This window comes from Zalophus californianus, chromosome 16, assembly GCF_009762305.2.
Source record: "Zalophus californianus isolate mZalCal1 chromosome 16, mZalCal1.pri.v2, whole genome shotgun sequence".
In the NCBI taxonomy this organism is placed as follows: Eukaryota; Metazoa; Chordata; class Mammalia; order Carnivora; family Otariidae; genus Zalophus; species Zalophus californianus.
This window is the reverse complement of record NC_045610.1, coordinates 57177513-57200030: the sequence shown is the minus strand read 5'-3', so window position 1 is coordinate 57200030 and position 22518 is coordinate 57177513. Positions and strand designations below refer to the sequence as shown.

Here is a 22518-nt window from a genome sequence, read left to right as displayed (position 1 = left end):
TGTACCTTGCTGGATGGTTAGAGTATTCTTTCTCCTCTCTCTAAGTAGATAGTCAAGAGGAGACCTTCCTTTCCCAGGAAGAGGAGCTTCCTGTATTACAACGCAGAAAATGCTGCATTGCAGTGAGGGTACCCCGCCTCAAAATTAGGCCAGGTTGGTTAGAAAAATAAGGAGAATTAACCCTCCATCAACTCACTCAGGCCCAGCACACTGCCCCACAGCAGGTGGGTTAGAGTCAGGATCCCTCTCCTCTGCTAATCTATAAAAAGTGAGGTTCCAGGGGCGCCTGGGTGGCTCAGCTGGTTAAGCATCTGCGTTCCGCTCAGGTCATGATCCCGGGGTCCTGGTATCAAGCCCTGCGTTGGGCTCCCTCTCCCTCTGACACTCCCCTGCCCCTTGTGTGCTCTCTCTCTCTCTCTCTCAAATAAATAAAATCTTAAAAAAAAAAAAAAAAAAGGTTCCAGAAGAGCTCCCAACTGCAAACAAGGAACTCCCCAGCAGGGGGCCCACACGGAGAGTGGATTCCAAGAGCAGTTGAACCTTACTTTGGGTTTCCACTAAAGGGGGGTATGAAAAAAACACTTGAGGGGCGCCTGGGTGGCTCAGTTGGTTAAGCGACTGCCTTTGGCTCAGGTCATGATCCTGGAGTCCAGGGATCGAGTCCCGCGTCGGGCTCCCTGCTCAGCAGGGAGTCTGCTTCTCCCTCTGACCCTCTTCCCTCACGTGCTCTCTATCTCATTCTCTCTCTCTCAAATAAAATCTTTAAAAAAAGAAAAAGAAAAAAACACTTGATTGGTCTCTGTGTTGGTGACCAGAAATTTCCACCTCACTGTTTACTTTAAAAGCACCAAAATTTGGCGTAGCTTAGAGAAAGGAGACACCCCAATCTGGCAAATGCCTGAAACAGCTCAAGGAAAAGGGCAGCGGAGCACCTCCTGGCAGGAAAGCCCATAAGGAGCACGAGCTGTGTGCCCAGTGCTCTTACTGACCGGCGCAACCTCGTGCAGTCTCATTGAATCGCCAAAACTGCTGGGAAGTAGCTTGCTGTTGTCCAGGTTTCCAGCTGAGGGGTCCGTGGGGGCCCTCAGCCAGGAAGAGGCCCCGAGGCCCAACGGGGTTCCCAAAGGTTCTGGTCCCTGGAGGTAGGGGCCGCTCCCCTACACAGGAGCCGCTTAACGAGGGTTTGGGGAAAGGGGATGGAGCTCCCGGAGTGGGACCACCGAGAGCTGGACCCCAACTCCCATCCTGGGGCGGCATGAGGCAGCAAGGGTGGCTCGGAGCCCGGACAGAGGGGAGAAAGTGGGGACGGCGAGGGCCCAGGTACCCGAGGTGGGGGAGGCAACAGCCGCTCTGCTCCAGCTCCACCCGCCCTCAATCCTCCCCGCCCCCATCACGCCTCGCGACTCCGGCCCGCTTTCGGAGGCCCCGCCTCGCCGGCCTCCGCGCCCCGCCTCCGCCCCGCCCCGCGCCGCGCCCTCTCCTCACTGCCCGCCCTCCCCGGAGGCCCCGCCCGCCCGCTTTCGGGAGGCGCCGCCGCCGCCGCCACCATGGCCACGCCACCGCTGGAGGACGAGCTGACCTGCTCCATTTGCCTGGGGCTTTACCTGGAGCCGGTGACGCTGCTCTGCGGCCACAACTTCTGCGGGGCCTGCATCCGGGACTGGGGGGACCGCTGCGACAAGGCGTGCCCCGAGTGCCGGAAGCCCTTCCCCGACGGCGCCGAGCTGCGCCGCAATGTGGCGCTCAGCGCAGTGCTCAAGGCGATGCGCGCCGGGCCCGCCCCGGCCCCCGGCCCCGACCCTGCCCGGGCCTCTGGCTCCGCCCCGGGCGCGCGCTGCCCCCGGCATGGGCGGCCACTCGACCTCTTCTGTCGCACCGAGGGTCGCTGCATATGCAGCGCGTGCACCGTGAACGAGTGTCGCCTCCACGAGCGGGCGCTGCTGGACGCCGAGCGTCGGGAGCGCGAGGTGACACCGGGGTTCCCTGCCCTGTCTCTCTCGGCGCCCGGACTGGGGCGGGCAGCTTAAGCAGGAGGAGGCTTTGGGATGTTTGTGTGTATTCCCCGAATAAAAGGAGAAAACAGGTGCTTGGAATAGAGATTTCGGAGCTGGTGACAGGCTCAGGGTGAGACCCCAGGACTGAGTGGCTGAAACGGAGTGAAGGAAAGGGCTCTGAGGTGAGGATGTCAAGGAGCCGAGAGCCAGTCGCGGAGAATGAGGATGAGATGTTACTGCTGAGGCTCTGAGCGTCAAAGTAGGTAACCCCGGCCAGCAGGTGACAGCAGCAAGGAGGGAGAGAGTGGCAGGTGGTGCAGGCAGATGGCACGTGCACGCCAAGGGAGCCAGTGTTTTGCTAGAGCAAGGTGAAGTGATGTGGGGTGTGAGAGGACAGATGCACATCCCTGGGGGGACAGTCAGGTAGAACCAGGAGAGAGTGACCCCTCCCCACTTCCTGCCTGTGGCACATTGTACAACGCTGGAGGCCATGGGGCCTGGACAAGGACAATGGGCTTAGGAAGATCTATCTGATGGCTTTGGCCAGAGTATCAATTTCTCTGTCCTGTTTTCTCATCTGCGAAGTGGGGATTATGATGGCCCTTGCCTCATAAAATGTGGCCTGGAGAAGTAGAAGCAAAACAGGCTCTTGACCAGAGGCTGGGAATGATGCTTTGTCCTGCTCCCATAAAAACACAACATTCTGACCCTCAAGGGTACCAGAAGAGTCACAAATAGGGGTGCCCTCTTCTCCTCCATGCCCAGGGCTGGGGCTGAGGACTGGCCGGGCATTTGGAAGAATCCACTCTGTACATGTACCACACTACCCACTGGTCAAATAGCTTTGGTGATCTGACTTGTCACCCCTTCCCTGCGAGGCTGCCGAAGCCAGAAGTGTCACTCCCACCATTTATTGACCGGAGGTAGTGCGGGGTGGGTTTACAGCCCAGAGACAGTGCGGGCTCTGCCCCAGGTTGCTCAGCCTGCAAGAGGAACTGGAAGTCAGGTTTAAAGCCCAAGGTCTCTGCTCTGCCTGTGTATCTCCCTGGTCCAGTTGGAAACGGGCTTTGTCTGGGTTTCCCTGGGACTCTGACCCAGTTTACCTGGGGCTCAGACCAAGGCCGGTGTTCTGTGTGCCGGTCAACTGGTCAGCCTTGCCTGGGGTGGCACGGGGAGGGGATGCCCCACATCTGCAGCTATTTGTTGATCGAGGGGAGGACTTCACAGCCATCCCTGGTCCCCCCTTGTCGCTTGTTCCCTGGTGGGCACCACAGGCCCAGCTGAGAGCCATGCTGGAGGTCAGCCAGCAGCAGGCCACCCAGGCCGAGAGGCAGCTGAAGGAACTGCAGCAGCAAAGAAAGCAGATCCAGGTACAAGGCCTATCTGTGCATCCTCATGCTGTGTCCTTCAGGCAGCCACCAGTCACTCCCTGGGACACTGGGTAGTAGGTGTGAGCTACCTTGAAGATGCCCCCGGGCCCAGGGAGGGAGGGACTGAGCAGGGTGGGGAGAAATGTTCCAGGGGCCCTGGCTACCCGCATGCCCTACCCCTCAGCCCAGTGGGCAGCCTTGGCAATGGCCACCCTAGGCCACTGCTTTGCCCATGCAGAGCTCGGCCTGCAGCCTGGCCTCCATGATCTCTGGCAAGTTCAGCTGCCTGCTGCAGGCCCTAGAGATGCGACGGGCCTTGGCATTGAAGGACATCAAGGTGGCCGAGACTCAGGCGCTAGCACAAGCCCAGGATGGAGAAGAGCGACTACAGGGCCACCTGGAGGCCCTGGCTAGTTATGACCGCGGGGTCCGGGACCTCCTGGAGCAGCTGGATGACCGGGCCTTCCTCCAGGTACCAGGCCTCGGGGCAGCAGGTTGGGGGGACCAGCGCCCCTGCACCTGGCACACAGGCTCACTGCAACTGTCCCTGGGGCTCAGGAATCACAGCTCCTGGTCCCCCCGGGGCCTCTTGGGCCTCTGACTTCTCCGCAGTGGGACGAAGATCAGCAGCTGGCCGGCCTGAAGGAGTCACTGAGCCGGCTGTGTGACCTCCTCCTGGATGAGGGGGGCCACCCCAGGGCACCAGCTGAGGCTGCTGATTTGGGCCCCGTGGGTAAGGTTGGCCCCACGGCAGGTGGGAAGGGGGAATCAGGACTCTGCCCTCAACGAGCTCCCCTCCCCATCACTGCCCTAACACTTCTTTGCCTCCTAGAGGCCCCAGGCCCCCTGGCACCAGTCCCGAGTCTGGTTTGTCCACTGAGGAGGAAACTCTGGCAGAGTAAGGAGACCGGCAAGTGTGTGTGTGCACATGCACGTGTGCATTGTGCGTTCGTGTGTACACTCTGCGTACGTGTGTGCATGTCTCGGTGGGTGGGCGTGTACCTGTTGGCGGGGGGGCACATGCTGCGACTGCCCTACCCGGGATGTCTGCTCCATGCCCGTCCCCCTGCTGCACACCTGTCGTAGGATGTCAGCCTCTTACACGTGGGGCCAGTGGAGCACGTAAGGAGATTCTGGGCTTGCAAACCTGGGCCAGTTATGAGTCTTCCACTCGTTACCAAGTTAGGTTACCTTGGGGAGCCTCAGTTTCTTCCTCTTTGAAATGAGGTGAATGGAAGGTTCCACGCGCAGGCCGCCTGCTGTGGTGACGTCACCGCTTGCTGGTCGCCTGACAGACGCATGGCTTTGCACTGGTGGAGCTCCAGTTGCCATCTGTCCCTCTGGGGACAGGACGGTGGATGTGCACAGGCGTCTGCCCGCTCACCTTCCATCTGTCCGTCCGTCCCTGACAGATTATCGCAATCTGACCTTCGATCCGGACAGCGCCAATCGCCACCTCTACCTGTCTCGGCAGGACCAGCAGGTAAAGCACCGGCACAAGCCCCGGGACCTCGCCGGGCCAAGCAGCTTCGAGCTCTGGCAGGTGCGGTGTGCCCAGAGCTTCCAGAACGGGCGACACTACTGGGAGGTGCACGCATCCAACCACTCGGTGACCCTGGGCGTCGCCTACCCGGACCTGACGCGGCACAGGCAGGGGCCCCACACAGACAACATCGGTCGTGGGCCAAGCTCCTGGGGGCTCTGTGTTCAGGAGGACAGGGCTCAGGCTTGGCACAATGGGGAGGCCCAGCTCCTCCCAGGGGTGTCAGGGCAGCTCCTGGGCATGGACTTGGACCTGGCCTCTGGCCGCCTCACCTTCTATAGCCTGGAGCCCAAGGCCCAGCCCCTGCATACCTTCCATGCCATCTTCACCCAGCCCCTCTACCCTGTCTTCTGGCTCCTGGAGGGTAGGACCCTGACCCTGTGCCATCGGCCTGAGGCCAAGCTCCCTCCGGAGCTCCAGGAAGAGGCCTCAGAGCCCAGCTGAGGAGGGCACAGGATGGAGCTCTAGGCCAGGAACAGCTGCCACCATGCCTGTGCACCCAAAAGCTGCCCAGCCCCTAGCTTGGGGACCTGAGGCCACAGCTATAAGGGGACCAGCTTTGGGCCAGAAGATCGACTCAGAACTAGGCTGGGCCACTTGGAAAGAGAGGTTGGGAGGGAGCCCCAAAACCAGAGTTCACTCTTCCAGCATCATTGAAGGGCACGGGGACTAGGAAGGGACTAAAACGGGAGGACCCTGCCTGAGCAGAGCCCACTTCTAGGCACTGCCTGTGCATCCGAGGCTGATGCCGCTCCCGTGGGCTCCTGGTCCTGCAGGAGAGCATGCGCAGTCCAGGCCTCGCCACACAGTGTGGCAAATACACACTCCGCTGCCATGGGCCTCCTGTGAAGGTGACGGAGATCAGAGGAGTTGGGGGGGTAGCTTGGGGGTGCCACACAGCACAATTCCTGGAGAAAACCTAGAGAAAAGTGATTTTTTTACCTCTTTCCTCCCTTTTTTTTTTTCCTTAACCTTCTGGTATATCTTAGTTTCTTTTGTACATACTTGTGGTTGCATTTTAAAAACACTTGTGTTTTTTGCATTTTTTTATTTAGCATAACCATTTTTCACGGTATTAATATTTTCCCCTGAATGATTACCATATAAACGGTCTTCCTAATGACTACCAGAATTTATTTCCCTAATACAGGCGTCCTCTGCTTTCCAAAAGTTCAAATTCTGCCACTTCGCTTTCATAAAAGACCTACATGATTTCGGGTTTCTTTTGGTGAGTGCAGACAGGTGCTAATGGGGGTCTTTTGTAAAGCAAAGTGGCAGAACCTCAACTTTCGAAAGCCAGGGGTCCTCTGCTGTGTGCTGTTTCTGCTTATGAAAGATTTCATAAGGCCGCTCTGCTTTTGGATACTGCAGGGGAACCCGTATCCGACATTGGAATTGTTTTATTTGAGGCTGTAAAAATTTCACCCCATGCATATTTTTGAGCAGGAAGCTTTGACCATGTCCATGGCTACGTATGTAGGCTGAAATCCCAGTGGAGTTAACTCAACAGAAAAATAGTAAGGGGCACCTAAGTGGTGCAGTCAGTTGAGCGTCTCTTGGTTTCTGCTCAGGTGGTGATCTCAGGGTCGTGATGCCAGGGTCTGCTTAAGACTCTTTCTCCCTCTACCTGCCCCTCCCCCCTTAAATAAACAAAATCTTAAAAAATAATAATGATAATGAGCACTTGAAGATTTTATTTTTGCACAAATGGCCAAAATGAAGCAACCTCAAGTCAGGCGGACCCTTCCCCTCCTCGCCCCCACCAGCTGGCTTAGCTGGGCACAGCCTCAGCCCCTGTCCCCTCTACCCAGGGTATGGGGGTTAAGTGCAGTGATGTGTATAGGTGCCAGGACAGTGCTGGCTTCCTTTGTTTTTGTTTTCCCTACTCAGAATGTACTTTCCTGACGATCCCTGGACACATTTGTTAGTGTTTCTGAAAGTGGGTGCTGGGACCTGGAGCCGCTGTGATTCTGTTACTTAAAACATTTCACTTCTTGATCTGGGTGGTGGTTACAAGGATGTTGGCTTTACAACTGTTTATGCTGTACATGTATGTTTTATATACACATGAATAATTGTTTTTATGATAATTTTTTCAAAGGATAACACATGCAAAAACACTCCCAAAAAAAACCAAAAAATTCTTGTGTTTGTGAATAATATATCTCCCTCCCACATTGTAACGTGGCCCAGGCCACGGCCAGGGCTGCACACTCTGTCCTGCAGGTGCCTCCCCAGCCTGTGGCTCTCTGTTCAAGGGTGGGGGCAGGCCTCTGATTAGTACAGCCTGGGCAATGAGCTTCTAGGAGGACTCCTAAACTGGGGACTCCCTGAACATGGGGAGAGGGCTCTCGCACCAGACAGGCTGACAGAGCGCAGCTGGGTTGACAGTTGCTGAGAAACCCAGCAGGGGAGGAAGCAGGATTGGGCTGGCCAAGTGACTGGCATTGCTGGCCATCCATGTACAGGTTTGAACCATCACCACCACCAACCCACCCCCCATCCCAAAGCCCCAGCATGCATGTCTGACAGGCGGTGCCCACACTCTGAAAGGGAGAGAGAAAGGAAGAACAGCCCCCTTCTGCTTCTGTGGTGGGAAGGGTTTGGGGTCTTCATTCTATGATACTACTTTTTATCAGGTTGTTAGTCCTTCCTGTGTTGTTCTGTAGGAGTGTTCCTTACTGTGACCGTTCACTTCTATTTACATATGATGAGATGCTACTGCCCTTTTTGTAGAAAACTACCCAGTTTTGTAGACTGTGCTTTTCAAGTAGGTGTGGGGCAAGCATGTGCAAATTGTTGGAAAGCTGCTTCAAATGAAATGCCAATCCACCCAATTCTGACAGAAGTCTGTCTCCTCTCCGGGAAAAACGCATTGGGAGAGAGGGAGAAAAGAGCATGGACTTTGGGGTGTAACGTTTGTAAGGGGGATACATTTGATTAGCCTGTGGGTGTTTCCAGCGTATCTGCCCCACCCCTTTAGTATCTGGGCTTCTGTGAGGCAGAATCAGGAGGCACACCACAGCAGGGCAGGGGGACAGGAGAGATTTTAAAAGACAGGGGCCTTAGGTGCCAGGGGAGTTGAGGGAGTTGGGTTGGAGGCTGCTGTTCTCCAGGCAGGAAGCGATAGGAAGGAACAGCATGGCGACTGTAGGAGATGTGGCTTCAAGTAACATGGGACTGGAAGCTAGAAGACAGTGGAGCCAGGCTTTCTGAGGGCAAAGGATTTCCATTCCAGGATTTCATACCCAGCCAAACAGTCAGTGTCAAGAGTCTGAACAAAAACCTTTGGGGGCACTTTCACACCCATTCTCAGGAAGCCCCCAGAGGATGTGCTTTTCCAAAGTAAAGAAGTAAAGTCAATGAAGGGGAAGGAAGACCTGGGACCCCAGCAACAGGGAGGTCAACACAGAAAAGAAGTGATAGAGAATTGAAGTCTCCAGAAACTTGAGTGTGAACATCCACAGGATGTTCAAGGCTTATGAGCACGTGCTTTATGGATGAGGAGGTAAATGCTAAAAGAAAGGTTAGATATTGAAAATGGCTGTCATGGGAGCAAGCAGCTGGAGTAGGTGGGGCACAGAACTGCCAGCTTTTGTTATAAGCCTCATTAAATTGTTTACTTTTTGGAGAAAGAACAGCAAGTAAAGCCTAACCCCAGCAGGAGAAGAGAATAAAGATTAGAGCAGAAATCAATGAAATAGAAACCAAAAGAACAGTAGAACAGATCAACAAAACTAGGAGTTGGTTCTTGGGAAGAATTAATAAGATCGATAAAGCCCTGGCCAGACTTACCGAAAAGAAAAGAGAAAGGACCCAAATAAATAAAATCATGAATGAAAGAGGAGCGAACACAACCAACACCAAAGAAATACAATAAGAACGTATTGTAGGGGCGCCTGGGTGGCTCAGTTGGTTAAACCGCTGCCTTCAGCTCAGGCCATGATCCCAGGGTCCTGGGATCGAGCCCCACATCGGGCTCCCTGCTCATGCAGGAAGCCTGCTTCTCCCTCTGCCTGCAGCTCCCCCTGCTTGTGCTCTCCCTCTCTCTCTCTCTCTTTCTCTCTCTCTCTCTCTCGCTCTCTCTGTGTGTCAAATAAATAAATAAAATCTTTAAAAAAAAAAAAAGTAAGCAACTATATGCCGGGGTGCCTGGGTGGCTCAGTCATTTAAGTGTCTGCCTTCGGCTCAGGTCATGATTCCAGGGTCCTGGGATCGAGCCCCACATCGGGCTCCCTGCTCCACGGGAAGCCTGCTTCTCCCTCTCCCACTCCCCCTGCTTGTGTTCTCTCTCTCACTGCCTCTGTCAAATAAATAAATAAAATCTTTAAAAAAAAAAATAAGGGCGCCTGCGTGCCTCAGTTGGTTAAGCGACTGCCTTCGGCTCAGGTCATGATCCTGGAGTCCCGGGATCGAGTCCCACATCGGGCTCCCTGCTTGGCGGGGAGTCTGCTTCTCCCTCTGACCCTCTTCCCTCTCATGCTCTCTATCTCTCATTCTCTCTCTCTCTCTCAAATAAATAAATAAAATCTTTTAAAAAAATAAATAAAATAAGCAACTATATGCCAGCAAATTAGGCAATCAGGAAGAAATGGATATATTCCTAGAAACTAAACTACCAAAACTGAAACAGGAAGAAATTAAAAACCTGAACAGACCCTTAACCAGCAAGGAAATTGAAGCAGTAATAAAAAATCTCCCAACAAACAAGAGCCAGACGGCTGCCCAGGGGAATTTCACCAAACATTTAAAGAAGAAGTAATACCTATTTTTCTGAAGTTGTTTCAAGAAATGTAAATGGAGGGGCGTCTGGGTGGGGCTCAGATGGTTAAGCGTCTGCCTTCGGCTCAGGTCATGATCCCAGAGTCCTGGGATCGAGTCCCACATCAGGCTCCCTGCTCCTTGGGAGCCTGCTTCTCCCTCTGCTTCTCTCTCTCTCTCTCTCTCTCTCTGCCCCTCATGAATAATAAATAAATAAAAATCTTAAAAAAAAAATGTAAATGGAAGGAAAACTTCCAGACTCTTTCTATGAGGCCAGCATTACCTGGATCCCCAAACCAGACAAAACCAGATCTTGATCCCAAACCCCACCAAAAAGGAGAATTTCAAACCAATATTCTTGATGAACATGGATGCAAAAATTCTCACCAAGATACCAGCCAATAGGATCCAACAGTACATTAAAAAAGATTATTCACCACGACCAAGTGGGATTTGTTCCTGGGCTGCAAGGGTGGTTCAACATCCACAAATCAATCATTGTGATACACTACATCAATAAATGAAAGGACAAGAACCATATGATCCTTTCAATAGATGCAGAAAAAGCATTTGACAAAGTACACGCATCCTTTCTTGATTAAAACTCTTCACAGTGTAGGGATAGAGTGAACATACCTCAATATCATAAAAGCCATATGCAAAAAGCCCACAGCGAATATCATTCTCAACGGGAAAAAACTGAGAGCTTTTCCCCTAAGGTCAGGATCACCTTAGGCAGAGATGTCCACTCTCACCACTGTTGTTTAACATAGTACTAGAAGTCCTAGCCTAAGCAATCAGGCAACAAAAAGAAATAAAAGGCATCCGAATCAGCAAAGAAGAAGTCAAATGCCCACTCTTCACAGATGACATGATACTCTATGTGAAAAACCCAAAAGACTCCACCCCAAAATTGCTAGAACTCATACAGGAATTCAGCAACGTGGCAGGAGATAAAATCAATGCACAGAAATCAGTTGCATTTCTATACACTAACAATGAGACAGAAAAAAGAAATTAAGGAGTCACTAGGAATAAACCTAACCAAAGAGGCAAAGGAGCTGTACTCTGAAAGCTATAGAATGCTCATGAAAGAAAGTGAGGAAGACACGAAGAAATGGAAAAACGTTCCATGCTCTATGGATTGGGAGGACAAATATTGTTAAAACGTCTATGCTACCTAGAGCAATCTATATGTTCAATGCATCCCTATCAAAATACCATCAACATTTTTCACAAAGCTGAAATAAATAATCCTAAAGTTTGTATAGAACCAAAAAAGACTCTGAATAGCCACAGGAATGTCGACAAAGAAAATCAAACCTGGTGGCATCACAATTCTGGACTTCAAGCTATATTACAAAGCTGTATTCATCAAGACAGCCTGGTACTGGCACAAAAACAGACATGTAGATCAGTGGAACAAAATAGAAAATCCAGAAATGGACCCTCAATTCTATGGTCAACTAATCTTTGACAAAGCAGGAAAGAATATCCAATGGGAAAAAGACCAGTCTCTTCAACAAATGGTGTTGGGAAAATTGGGCAGCCACATGCAGAAGAATGAAACTGGACCATTTCCTTACACCACACACAAAAATAGACTCAAAATGGATGAAAGACCTAAATGTGAGACAGGAATCTATCAGAATCCTAGAGGAGAACACAGGCAGCACCCTCTTCGACCTCAGCCGCAGCAACTTCTTAGAAACATCGCCGAAGGCAAGGGGAACAATGGCAACAATGAACTATTGGGACTTCATCAGGACAAAAATCTTTTACACAGCAAAGGAAACAGTCCACAAAACCAAAAGACAACCGACAGAATGGGAGAAGATATTTACAAATGTCTTATCAGATAAAGGGCTAGTATCCAAAATCTATAAAGAATTTGTCACACTCAACACCCAAAGAACAAATAATCCAGTCAAGAAATGGGCCCAAGACACGAACACACATTTCTCCAAAGAAGACATTCAAATGGTCAACAGACACATGAAAAAATGCTCAACATCACTCAGTATCAGGGAAATACAAATCAAAACCACAATGAGATACCACCTCACACCAGTCAGAATGGCTAAAATTAACAAGTCAGGAAACAACAGACCCTCCTACACTGTTGGTGGGAATGCAAGTTGGTGCAGCCACTCTAGAAAACAGTATGGAGATTCCTCAAAAAGTTGAAAATAGAGCTACCCTACAACCCAGCAATTGCACTACTGGGTATTTACCCCAAAGATACAACTGTAGGGATCCGAAGGGGTACATGCACCCCAATGTTTATAGCATCAATGTCCACAATACCCAAACTATGGAAAGAGCCCAGATGTCCATCGATAGATGAATGGATAAAGAAGATGTGAGATACACACACACACACACACACACACACACACACACACACACACACAATGGAATATTACTCGGCCATCAAGAAAATGAAATCTTGGGCACCTGGGTGGCTCAGTTGGTTGGGCGACTGCCTTCAGCTCAGATCATGATCCTGGAGTCCCGGGATCGAGTCCCGTATCGGGCTCCCTGCTCAGCGGGGAGTCTGCTTCTTTCTCCCTCCGACCCTCTTCCCTCTCGTGCTCTCTATCTCTCATTCTCTCTCTCTCGAATAAATAAAATAAAATCTTTAAAAAAAGAAAAAGAAAAAAAAGAAAATGAAATCTTGCCATTTGCAACAACATGGGTGGAACTAGAAGGTATTATGCTAAGCGAAATAATTCAATCAGAGAAATAATTAATATGATTTCATTCATGTGGAATTTAAGAAACAAAACACAGGAGCATAGGGGAAGGGAGGGAAACATAGAACAAGATGAAATCAGAGAGGGAGACAAACCATAAGAGACTCTTAATCATAGGAAACAAACTGAGGGTTGCTGGTGGGGGGATGGGGTAACTGGGTGATGGGCATTAAGGAGGGCCCGTGATGTAATGAACACTGGGTGTTATATACAACTGATGAATCACTGAACTCTACCTCTGAAACTGGTAATACACTCACTATATGTTAATTAACTGAATTTAAACTTAAAAAATTAAATTACTTTTTAAATTCTATCATTTTGAAATGAATACAAATCAAAAATTGTAAAGTACATCAAAACGGGGTGCCCGGCTGGCTCAGCATGCTCAGGAAGAGCGTGTGACTCTTAATCTTGGGGTCATGAGTTCGATCCCCACGTTGGGTGTAGAGATCACTAAAAAATAAATAAATAAACTTTTAAAAATGTACATCAAAACCATTCAGTGCTACCGTGGGACATGGCTTGGTCCTATTTCAATTTCATAGATGCAAGCGAGGCTAGGAATGGCTTGCTCATTACTCCCATTTGCTGGATGGTTTTTGCTTGGTTTTGCTTCAGTTTGACCATTTTCTTTTCCTTTCAAGCAGTACTGCAGCCCTGTAGACAGGTTCATATATGAGGTTTAAGATTATTTTCAGGTTGCACTTTCTGGGTTTAAATTCTGCCTCCCCCACTGGAGGAGTTGTGTGACCTCTGGCAAGATACGTAACCTGTTGGAATTCCATTTCTCATCCTTCATGACATAGTTCTTGCAAGGGCAGAGTGAGATGCAGGCATGAACATGCTCCTACAGACCTCAAAAGTGCCAGTTACCTTTTCCCCTTAAGAGCCAATTCATTTCAAAAAAGAATTACTCTGTTGGGCAGCCTTAAAGCTACGATAATGGAAATGAAGTATTAAAACACCACCATCTTGACAAATCACATCTCTATGCTTTCCTAGGGAAGCCGATCTTCCTGAGCAGGCTCTGGGCTGGGAAGCAGAAGGCCGGCTGGCGCTTATCCATGAACATGCCCCAACCCAAGTGGCACCCCTCACCCCTGCAGAACCAGGCGGGTCTGTGGTCTCAGCCAGCCCGGGCAGCCTGGCTGCCAGGCCTTGCATCAGGGTGGTGCTGATGCCCGAGCCTCCGAACTGTTCCTGGGTCTTGGCAAACAAGAGATAGTCATGATCAAGTAGTGATCCCAGTGGAAACCAACGTATGGAACTCATTACTCGCCTTCCTGCCAAACTGGGCACACCCAGCCTGGTTCCCTATGCTACTCCTCTGCTGGAAGAGCTTCTCCCCGCCCTAGTTTCTGTGCGCCTGCGTCCTAGCAACCCACGAAAGCCCAGCTCAGATGCTACTTCCTCCACAAGGCCCTTTACGATCTGCCCCCCCTTCCCGTGAGTCCCTCCCGGATTGCACCCCTCATTTAATATTTCATAGATCTTCGTTTTCTTCTCTCCTTCCAGGAAAGACGCAGGGAGGCTCTGCATAGCATCTTCCTAAATTAGACATTCTTAAGCTGGGGGTCTTGGTGAGAAAATCCTCTGTAGTTTCACTCTTCTGTAAAGTGAAATTTTGCATTTCTTTCTATTACAAATGGAGAGAACACACCACAGTGGAGTTAGCAATTCTGTGACTTGTCACCAATAGAAATCACAGATAGTTCCATAGCACATTGTGTGGTGACACGGAACCTGAAATATCACTTATGATCATCACTATTTCAAAAATACATTACTAGGCCTCCATCAGATATTGTTATTTATTGTGTTAAAGAAACACAGATATCACAAATTTATTTTTTTAATTATTTTGTACCTGTATTTCAATGTAATCGGTTTCCATGAAATCCTATGCATTTTGTTTTGTACAATTAAAAGCATTACTTTGGAAAGGGCTGCACCTGGCATCGAGAGGGGCCCTGGTGATGAGAAAGGTTAAGCCCCACTTGTGGATGGCACCCTCCTGACACTTTTATTCCTTCCTCTTTATACTCTCGTCAGCAGGAGGCTTGGAGGGTAAGGAAGAATTGTCTCAATTATTCTATATTTTTTAATGAACTTTTAATTTTAGAATAGTTGTAACCTACAAAAAAGTTGCAAAGATAACTCAGAGTTCCCAGATACCTCACTCCTAATTCCCCCTTTTGTTAACAGCTTACATGATTATGGTGCATTTGTCACAATTAAGAGCCAATACGGGGCGCCTGGGTGGCTCAGTCATTAAGCGTCTGCCTTGGCTCAGGTCATGATCCCAGGGTCCTGGGATCGAGCCCCACATCGGGCTCCCTGCTCAGCGGGAAGCCTGCTTCTCCCTCTCCCACTCCCCCTGCTTGTGTTCCTGCTCTCGCTGTGTCTCTCTCTGTCAAATAAATAAATAAAATCTTCTTAAAAATTATTAAAAAAAACTATTAAGAGCCAATATTGATACATTTTATTAACTATAGTCCGTAATTTATTCAAATCTCCCTAGTTTTCCCCTAACAACCGTTTTCTCTCTCAGGAGTACACCCAGAATACACATAACATTTACTCATCACATCTCCTGAGGCTCCTCATGGCTGGGACAGTTTCTCAGACTGACCGCCCCCCCCCACTTTTTTTTTTTTTTGGTCCCTTTTTTTGATAATCTTGAAGGTTTTGAGAAGTATTAGTCAGGTATTCTGTAGACTCTCGGTCCACTGAGGTTTGTGTGATGTTTTATTTTTATTTTTGTTAGGATTTTTTTATTTATTTGTCAGAGAGAGATCCAAGTAGGGAGAGCAGCAGGCCCAGGGAGAAGCCGACTGAGCTGAGCAGGGAGCCTGATGGGGGCTCTATACCAGGGATCATGACCCAAGCCCAAGGCAGAGGAACAAACGACTGAGCCACCCAGGCGCCCCTGTGTGGTGTTTTGATCATGATTAGACTGGTTTATGGATTTGGGGGAGGAAGACCATATCATCCCAGGTACTTACTGTCAACATGACCTTGATCACCCAGCTGGGGTCAAACTTGCCAGGCTTCACCACCGTAAAGTGACTTTTCTGCTCCCTTTGGAAGAAAGTCACTATGCACAGCCCGCATTAAAGGAGTGGAAAACCAGGCTCCATCTCCGAGTATCTACAACCACTATTCTGCATTCTTCTCAATGGGAAATATGCCTATCCTTCTTCATTTATTTTCCCAGTCATTTATTTTTTTTTAAAGATTTTATTTATTTGAGAGAGAATGAGATAGAGAGAGCATGCGAGGGGGGAGGGTCAGAGGGAGAAGCAGATTCCCTGCTGAGCAAGGAGCCCGATGCGGGACTCGATCCCGGGATTCCAAGATCATGACCTGAGCCGAAGGCAGTCGCTTAACCAACTGAGCCACCCAGGCGCCCCCCAGTCATTTATTTATATCAGTATGCACTCATGGATGTTTATTTTATACTTTGGGTTATAAGTCAATGCTACTTTATTTTGTTGCCATTTTATTTATTTTTAAAAAAGATTTTATTTATTTGAGAGAGAACGAGAGAGAGAGCCAGCGACTGCGCACAAGCACGAGCAGAGGGGAGGGATAGAGGAAGAGGGAGAAGCCGACTCCCACCTAGCAGGAGGGGGCGGGGAGGGAGCCCTATTCGGGGGCTCGATCCCAAAACCCTGGGATCATGACCTGAGCCGAAGGCAGACGATTTACCAACTGAGCCACCCAGGCGCCCCGCCATTTTATTGTTTTTAAACAATATTATTAAGTGCATGTCTGGATGAGCCTTAAATGCCTCCATTTGGGGAACCCACACCCCTAGCCCCAGGTACACCGCAAGTGCCTGGGGATGGGGGTGGGAGTCCGTGGAGGGGAACTGAATTCCCTCAGACAAGGTACTTGGAGGGTGACATCAACTTCCCATTTCAGGGTTAGAAAAGCCCAAGTTCCCCACAAGGGGTAAATAGAGTCTCTAAGGGGCAAAAACACGCGCACTTCCGCAGTTAATTTTCTCTGCAGGCAGCACGGAAACTTTGCTAACAAGTGCCTCGGAGAGGTCTGGGCGCGGAGGGGCTGGCGTGGCCGGGTGGGAACGGGTGGGAACGCCCGGCCCCTCTGGAGTCCGTGGCCTGGCTATGGGGGCAATTGAGGGGAGTGGAGGGGTGAACTCCTTCCCAGCTTCCTTCCAGTGTACCCCCTCGTACTCTCTGCCCTCTGCCCTCCCCTTGGACCAGGAGGGACGGTCGTCCAGGAGACCCTCGGGTCGGCCGCGCAGCCTGGGCCGGCGCCGGGTATACCGGGACCCGCAGGCGGGTCCGCGGCGCTGGGGGCGGGTGGGGGCAGTCCGAGCCGGGGACGGAAGGGGGCTGGACCCTTGGCCTCGGTCCAAGGGGGCGGCGCCGCAGCGCGAGCGGGCCGGGTCCCTCCCAGGGCGGGAGCAGAACAGGCGGTGCCCGGGCGGCCGCGGAGCTATGGACGGCAGCGGGCCCTTCAGCTGCCCCATCTGCCTGGAGCCGCTCCGGGAGCCGGTGACGCTGCCCTGCGGCCACAACTTCTGCCTGGCCTGCCTGAGCGCGCTGTGGCCGCACCGCGGCGCGGGTGGCACCGGTGGGCCCGGAGGCGCGGCCCGCTGCCCGCTGTGCCAGGAGCCCTTCCCCGACGGCCTGCAGCTCCGCAAAAACCACACGCTGTCCGAGCTGCTGCAGCTCCGCCAGGGCTCGGGCTCCGCGCCCGGGCCCGGCCCGGGCCCGGCCCCAGCCCCGGCCCCGGAGCACAAGCCGCCCAGCGCACCGCCCAGCGCGCAGCCCAGCGCCCCCGAGCCTTCGGCTCCCTGCGCGCCCGAGCCCTGGCCGGGCGGCGAAGAGCCAGTGCGCTGCGACGCGTGCCCCGAGGGCGCCGCCCTGCCCGCCGCGCTCTCCTGCCTCTCCTGCCTCGCCTCCTTCTGTCCCGCGCACTTGGGCCCGCATGAGCGCAGCCCCGCGCTGCGCGGACACCGCCTAGTGCCGCCGCTGCGCCGGCTGGAGGAGAGCCTGTGCCCGCGCCACCTGCGGCCGCTCGAGCACTACTGCCGTGCCGAGCGCGTGTGCCTGTGCAAGGCCTGCGCCGCCCAGGAGCACCGGGGCCACGAGCTCGTGCCGCTGGATCAGGAGCGCGCGCTCCAGGAGGTGGGCGCGGGCACCGGGGGCGCGCCGGGGCGGGTGAGGGCCGCGCGGGCCCTCCGAGGGCCAGGGATCCCCGCCCCCACCCCTCTTCCTGGTAGGGTCCTAATGTCCTCTAACCTGAGGCTCTTTGCTGTCCTTTCCAATACTGACAATGTCATCCATCCCCTCGCTGTGGGACGTTCTGCTCGAGATGGGAATGCGGGTTGGAGGGGCCCAGAGAGAACGCGGAAAGGACTGGAAGGGCAGGCAGGAGGCCTGAAGCCGGGGTCCCGGCCGATGGGGGTCTAAGGCAAGGGGGAGCAGAGTCAGGCCCGCGGGCTCCCGGACCGGCTGATCCTGACAGCGCGGCTGTTGGGCCGGGCCGGGTTCTTGCCGGTTCCAGCTCAGATGGGGCCTGGGCTGAGGCATCGGGTTGAGATGGGTGTGGCAGGCGACAGGAGTGTGGCAGAGGATGGACCGAGCATACAGACCGCTCTTGTCCAGCTGTTCCGGGGGCCTGTGGTGGGAGCATGTGCTCGCAGTCCGTCAGCTACCTCCGCCCCCAGTTTCCTCTGGCCTCCAGCCCGGTCTTGGCGCCTCTGGCCTTGGGATTTTCCGTCTCTCCTGCCTGGAGCAGTGACTCACAAGACCCAGGGGACTTGCCCGGAATCCGCATTTTTCAGGCCTGGATTGGGGACACAGACTCTTTGGGGACGGGGATCCCCGAGACAGCTGAATGCCCTCTGAGCAGCACCTACCCCACTCTCTCTGCCTCTACCTCACTGAAGGAAGCTCTCCAGTGAGTGTGAGCGACATTGAGGAGCCTCGATGCGCCTGTACTTGCCCACTGGTCAGAGAGGGGAGGCCGACAACCCACAAGCCAGGCAGCCTTCCCCCGCCCCCTGCCCCAGGCATTTGGGAATGGCACCCGCCTGGGCTTGAGGCACCCCCCGGCATATTATGGGACATCACGGCCACTCCCAGTCCCACGTACGCACAGATACCACCCCCGGGTCATCCCTCTTCTCCCCCTGGCTGAGGCCCGGTAGCCCAGTGTAGGACGGTGGCCTCTGCCGGGCCCCATGCTAATTAACGGTGTCACCCACAGGCGGAGCAGTCCAAAGTCCTGAGTGCCGTGGAGGACCGCATGGACGAGCTGGGCGCTGGCATTGCACAGTCCCGGCGCACAGTGGCCCTCATCAAGGTCGGACCCCATGCTAACCCCGTCCCCGTGCCGTCTGGCAGCAGGCTCCTGGCAGTGGGAGCTTGGAGCATGCTCTGGTCCACTCCAAAGAAGCCTGTGCTCCGGGCACCACCTGCCCCGCCGCCCAGCATGAGCGGCTCCCCTGACCTGGCATGGGTCCAGGACTCCTCGGTCTGGTCCCTCTGTCCCTGCAAGAGGGCAGGGTGGGAAGGTGGGGTCTCGAAAGAATGGGGCCAGCCTAATGCTGTTCTGGCCCTCACCCTTGTCCCCTGCGTCGTCCCGTGCAGAGCGCAGCCTTGGCAGAGCGGGAGAGGGTGAGCCGGCTCTTCGCCGAGGCTGCAGCCATCCTGCAGGGGTTCCAGACAGAGGTGCTGGGCTTCATCGAGGAGGGGGAGGCCACCATGCTGGGCCGCTCCCAGGGTGACCTGCGGCGGCAGGAGGAACAGCGCAGTAGGCTAAGCCGGGCCCGCCACAACCTAGGTCAGGTCCCTGAGGCCGACTCCGTCAGCTTCCTGCAGGTAAGCGCCGCTCTTAGGGCCAGAGAGGGCGCAGAGGGGGAACAGTCGAGGAGTGGAGAGAGGGCAGCGGGTGCCTGGCCCCCGGGGCTGTGCCATCCTCCCGGCAGCGCTATCTCCCCCAGCCCGAGGAGCTGGAGCCAGCAAGGCCTTAAAAGTCCTTTATCTGGCACAGGGGTTGCTGGCACTGAGGCTGGCCCTGGAGGAGGGGTGCAGCCCTGGGCCCGGTCCCCCGAGGGAGCTCAGCTTCACCAAGTCCTCCCAAGCTGTGCGGGCCGTGAGAGAGGCACTGACCGAGGCCTGTGCGAGCCAGTGGGAGCGGCTGCGGGGGCCAGGCAGCGAGGAGGAGGAGGACCTGCAGAAGTTGGGCACGGAAGGTGGGTGCCCCCCCAAGTGACTCACCCTTCCCCAGTCTCCCCACACGGGCCCCCAGGCCTGGTACCCATTCAGGAGCGGAAGATGGAAACTGCGGGCTTGGCGCAGGGTGGGACCCAACTCCTACCAGTGATGGGAGCCACACCACTCAGTAATGACCCATCCAGCCTCTTCGGCCACAGCCCAGGGCGTCGAGGGGGCCTGCCCTGCCCTGCCCTCTAGCTTCAGAGGGGCTGAGCAGGGAGGAGGTGGATCAGGGGCAGAACCCAAGGACCAGGCTTGCGTGTTAAAGACAGGGTGCCATATAGGGGTGTGTGCCTGTCTCCGGGTACAGGCTGGGAGGGAGGAGGAGAGGGATTTCGGTCACAGGTTCAGAGGAGGAGCACCTTGCACCACTGCCCAGCCACGGGCTGCTGGAGAGCACCCCTCCCCGCTGTCTCTTCTGCAGCTGATGCCGAGTCCCAAGACCCCGATAGCACCAACAACCTCGAGAGTGAGGCTCCCAGGGATTACTTCCTCAAGTGTAAGTGGCCACCCGGGCTCTCCCCTCTGGGCCCTCCCAAGGCTGCTGGGCTGAACCCTAGCACACAAAGGCTTAGATTCCCACCCCCTGTCATCCTTAGGATGTACTGGGTCACCTCACGGGGTGCTCTCCTGTGGGGCTGAGTCATGCTGGTCGCTAAGGAGGGGAGAGGCTGCATTTGGGGCGGTGGGCCCCTCGGGGAGGGGCTGTCCCACCTGCGCCTGGCCCTGAGCCCCCTGTCTCTCTCCCATCCGCGGGAGCAGTTGCCTACATCGTGGACCTGGACAGCGACACGGCAGACAAGTACTTGCAGCTGTTTGGGACCAAAGGTGTAAAGAGGGTGCTGTGTCCCATCAACTACCCCGAGTCACCCACCCGCTTCACCCACTGCGAGCAGGTGCTGGGCGAGGGCGCCCTGGACCGGGGCACCTACTACTGGGAGGTGGAAATCATCGAGGGCTGGGTCAGCGTGGGGGTCATGGCCGAAGACTTCTCCCCACAAGAGCCCTATGACCGGGGCCGGCTGGGCCGCAACGCCCACTCCTGCTGCCTGCAGTGGAACGGACGGAGCTTCTCCGTCTGGTTCCACGGGCTCGAGGCACCCCTGCCCCACCCCTTCTCGCCCACCGTCGGGATCTGCCTAGAGTATGCCAACCGAGCCCTGGCCTTCTATGCCGTGCGGGACGGCAAGATGAGCCTTCTTCGGAGGTTGAAGGCCTCCCGGGCCCGCCGAAGCAGCACCCTGGCCTCTTCCATCGAACCCTTCCAGAGTCGCCTGGACAGCCATTTTGCAGGACTCTTCACTCGCAGGCTCAAGCCTGCCTTCTTCCTGGAGAGTGTGGATGCCCATCTGCAGATCGGGCCCCTCAAGAAGTCCTGCATATCCGTGCTGAAGAGGAGGTGATGCTGGAGGGCATCTCAGCTCCTGGGAAGCTTGCTTCTTTGCGCCCCCATCTTGCCCCACGGAAGGCGCCCTGGAGTCCCCCACCTCCCCAGTCTTCTCATTCCTGGAGGCCTCCACCTTCCATATACTTGGCCTTCCGCCTCTCGAGGAGGAGGCTCCCAGACCCCTTCAAGTGCCCCTCAGACCCTGTCCCCCTGCAGGCCTTGTTTCTGGGAGAGAAAGCCAGAGCTGGGGCAGATCCAGGCTACCCCAACCCCTCTTTTTCCAGGTTCCTGGGACAGTGCCTGGCACGTAGTAGGTGCTGAATAAATATTTGTTGAATGAATGACTCCTTTTTCTTTTCTTTTTTTTTTAAATTTTATTTATTTATTTGACAGAGAGAGAGAGAGAGACAGTGAAAGAGGGAACACAAGCAGGGGGAGTGGGAGAGGGAGAAGCAGGCTTCTCACCGAGCAGGGAGCCCGATGCGGGGCTCGATCCCAGGACCCTGGGATCATGACCAGAGCCGAAGGCAGACGCTGAACGACTGAGCCACCCAGGTTCCCGAATGACTGACTCCTTTTGCTATTCTTCTGTCCACCCACCAAGAATTCTCACCTTTGGAGAGCTGGCCTTGAAAGGCAGGAGGTCCCAGGATTCCTTGGGGCGGGAGCCCTGGCCCAGGGAGAGGGGGCTGAAACGAGGCACCTGCCCTTTGGGGCAGCCTTACTCCCTGGTTCTGGGCCGGGGCAGCTGGACGTGGCTTCTCCCAAGGGGGCCAGCCCCCCCCAGGCATTCTGGCTGCTTGAGCATTTGCCTCGTTGCCTGTTCCTGTGAGCTATTTTCATCCTTGATGCCACAGCCCGATTTTGAACCTGCCTTCTGGTGTTTGTGCCCAGGGCTAAATGCAGACCACAAACCCGTCCAGAGCAGGCCACCACTCCTGGGTGTGGGCAAGAAAGTTTGAGAGCTCAAGCTTGTTTCACATACACACCTTCTCAGTTGGAGAGGGTTGTGGCCGAGAAGGCTCCAGGGTGTGGCTGGAGGCGAGAATATCACCAAGAAAGGGGTCTGTGTCCTCCTCTGGAGCCCGCCTCACTGTCTCCACACCCAGCCTTGCAGCTGGAATGGGGCTCTGCGCTGGGGAGACCCGGGCCCTGCACCCCAGCAGAGCCTTAGCTTCTCTCCCAGGAAGGCCCGGCTTCCCCTGCTGCCCCAGGGCCCGCAGCCTGGTGCGGGGTGCCCATCCGCATTCAGCTTGCTCCCGGAGGCTACACAGCGAGTGTGTTTCCAGGCCAGTCCTGGTGCATGAGTTCTCTGTGGCCCAAGTGCCCCCTAGAGAGGGTCCAGGCCTGGAGGACAGGGACAGACAGAGGGCTCTCAGGCGCTAGCCCAAGGTCAGACGGGATCATGGGTGAGTTATGCAGCCAGACAGCAAGGCCATACGAGTCTG

At 54.3% G+C, this 22518-nt stretch overlaps 2 protein-coding genes across 3 annotated transcripts; both read left to right on the top strand.

Annotated features, from left to right (window-relative positions):
- Positions 1-1529: 1529 nt before the first annotated feature.
- Positions 1530-7058, top strand: TRIM65 (tripartite motif containing 65). 2 transcript variants are annotated; one of them, XM_027626187.1, is made up of 6 exons: positions 1530-1967; positions 3269-3364; positions 3642-3836; positions 3923-4097; positions 4197-4262; positions 4777-7058. In XM_027626187.1, the coding sequence occupies exons 1-6, from the start codon at positions 1548-1550 to the stop codon at positions 5349-5351; spliced, it is 1527 nt and encodes a 508-aa protein (XP_027481988.1). In that variant the 5' UTR covers positions 1530-1547; the 3' UTR covers positions 5352-7058. The 2 variants fall into 2 exon arrangements, with proteins under 2 accessions (XP_027481988.1, XP_027481987.1); XM_027626186.1 differs by having other exon boundaries at positions 3603-3836.
- Positions 7059-16885: 9827 nt separating this feature from the next.
- On the top strand, positions 16886-21411 carry TRIM47 (tripartite motif containing 47). Its single transcript, XM_027626088.2, has 6 exons — positions 16886-17589; positions 18674-18769; positions 19057-19287; positions 19460-19661; positions 20108-20182; positions 20446-21411. The coding sequence occupies exons 1-6, from the start codon at positions 16897-16899 to the stop codon at positions 21084-21086; spliced, it is 1938 nt and encodes a 645-aa protein (XP_027481889.1). The 5' UTR covers positions 16886-16896; the 3' UTR covers positions 21087-21411.
- The last annotated feature ends 1107 nt before the right edge of the window (positions 21412-22518 follow it).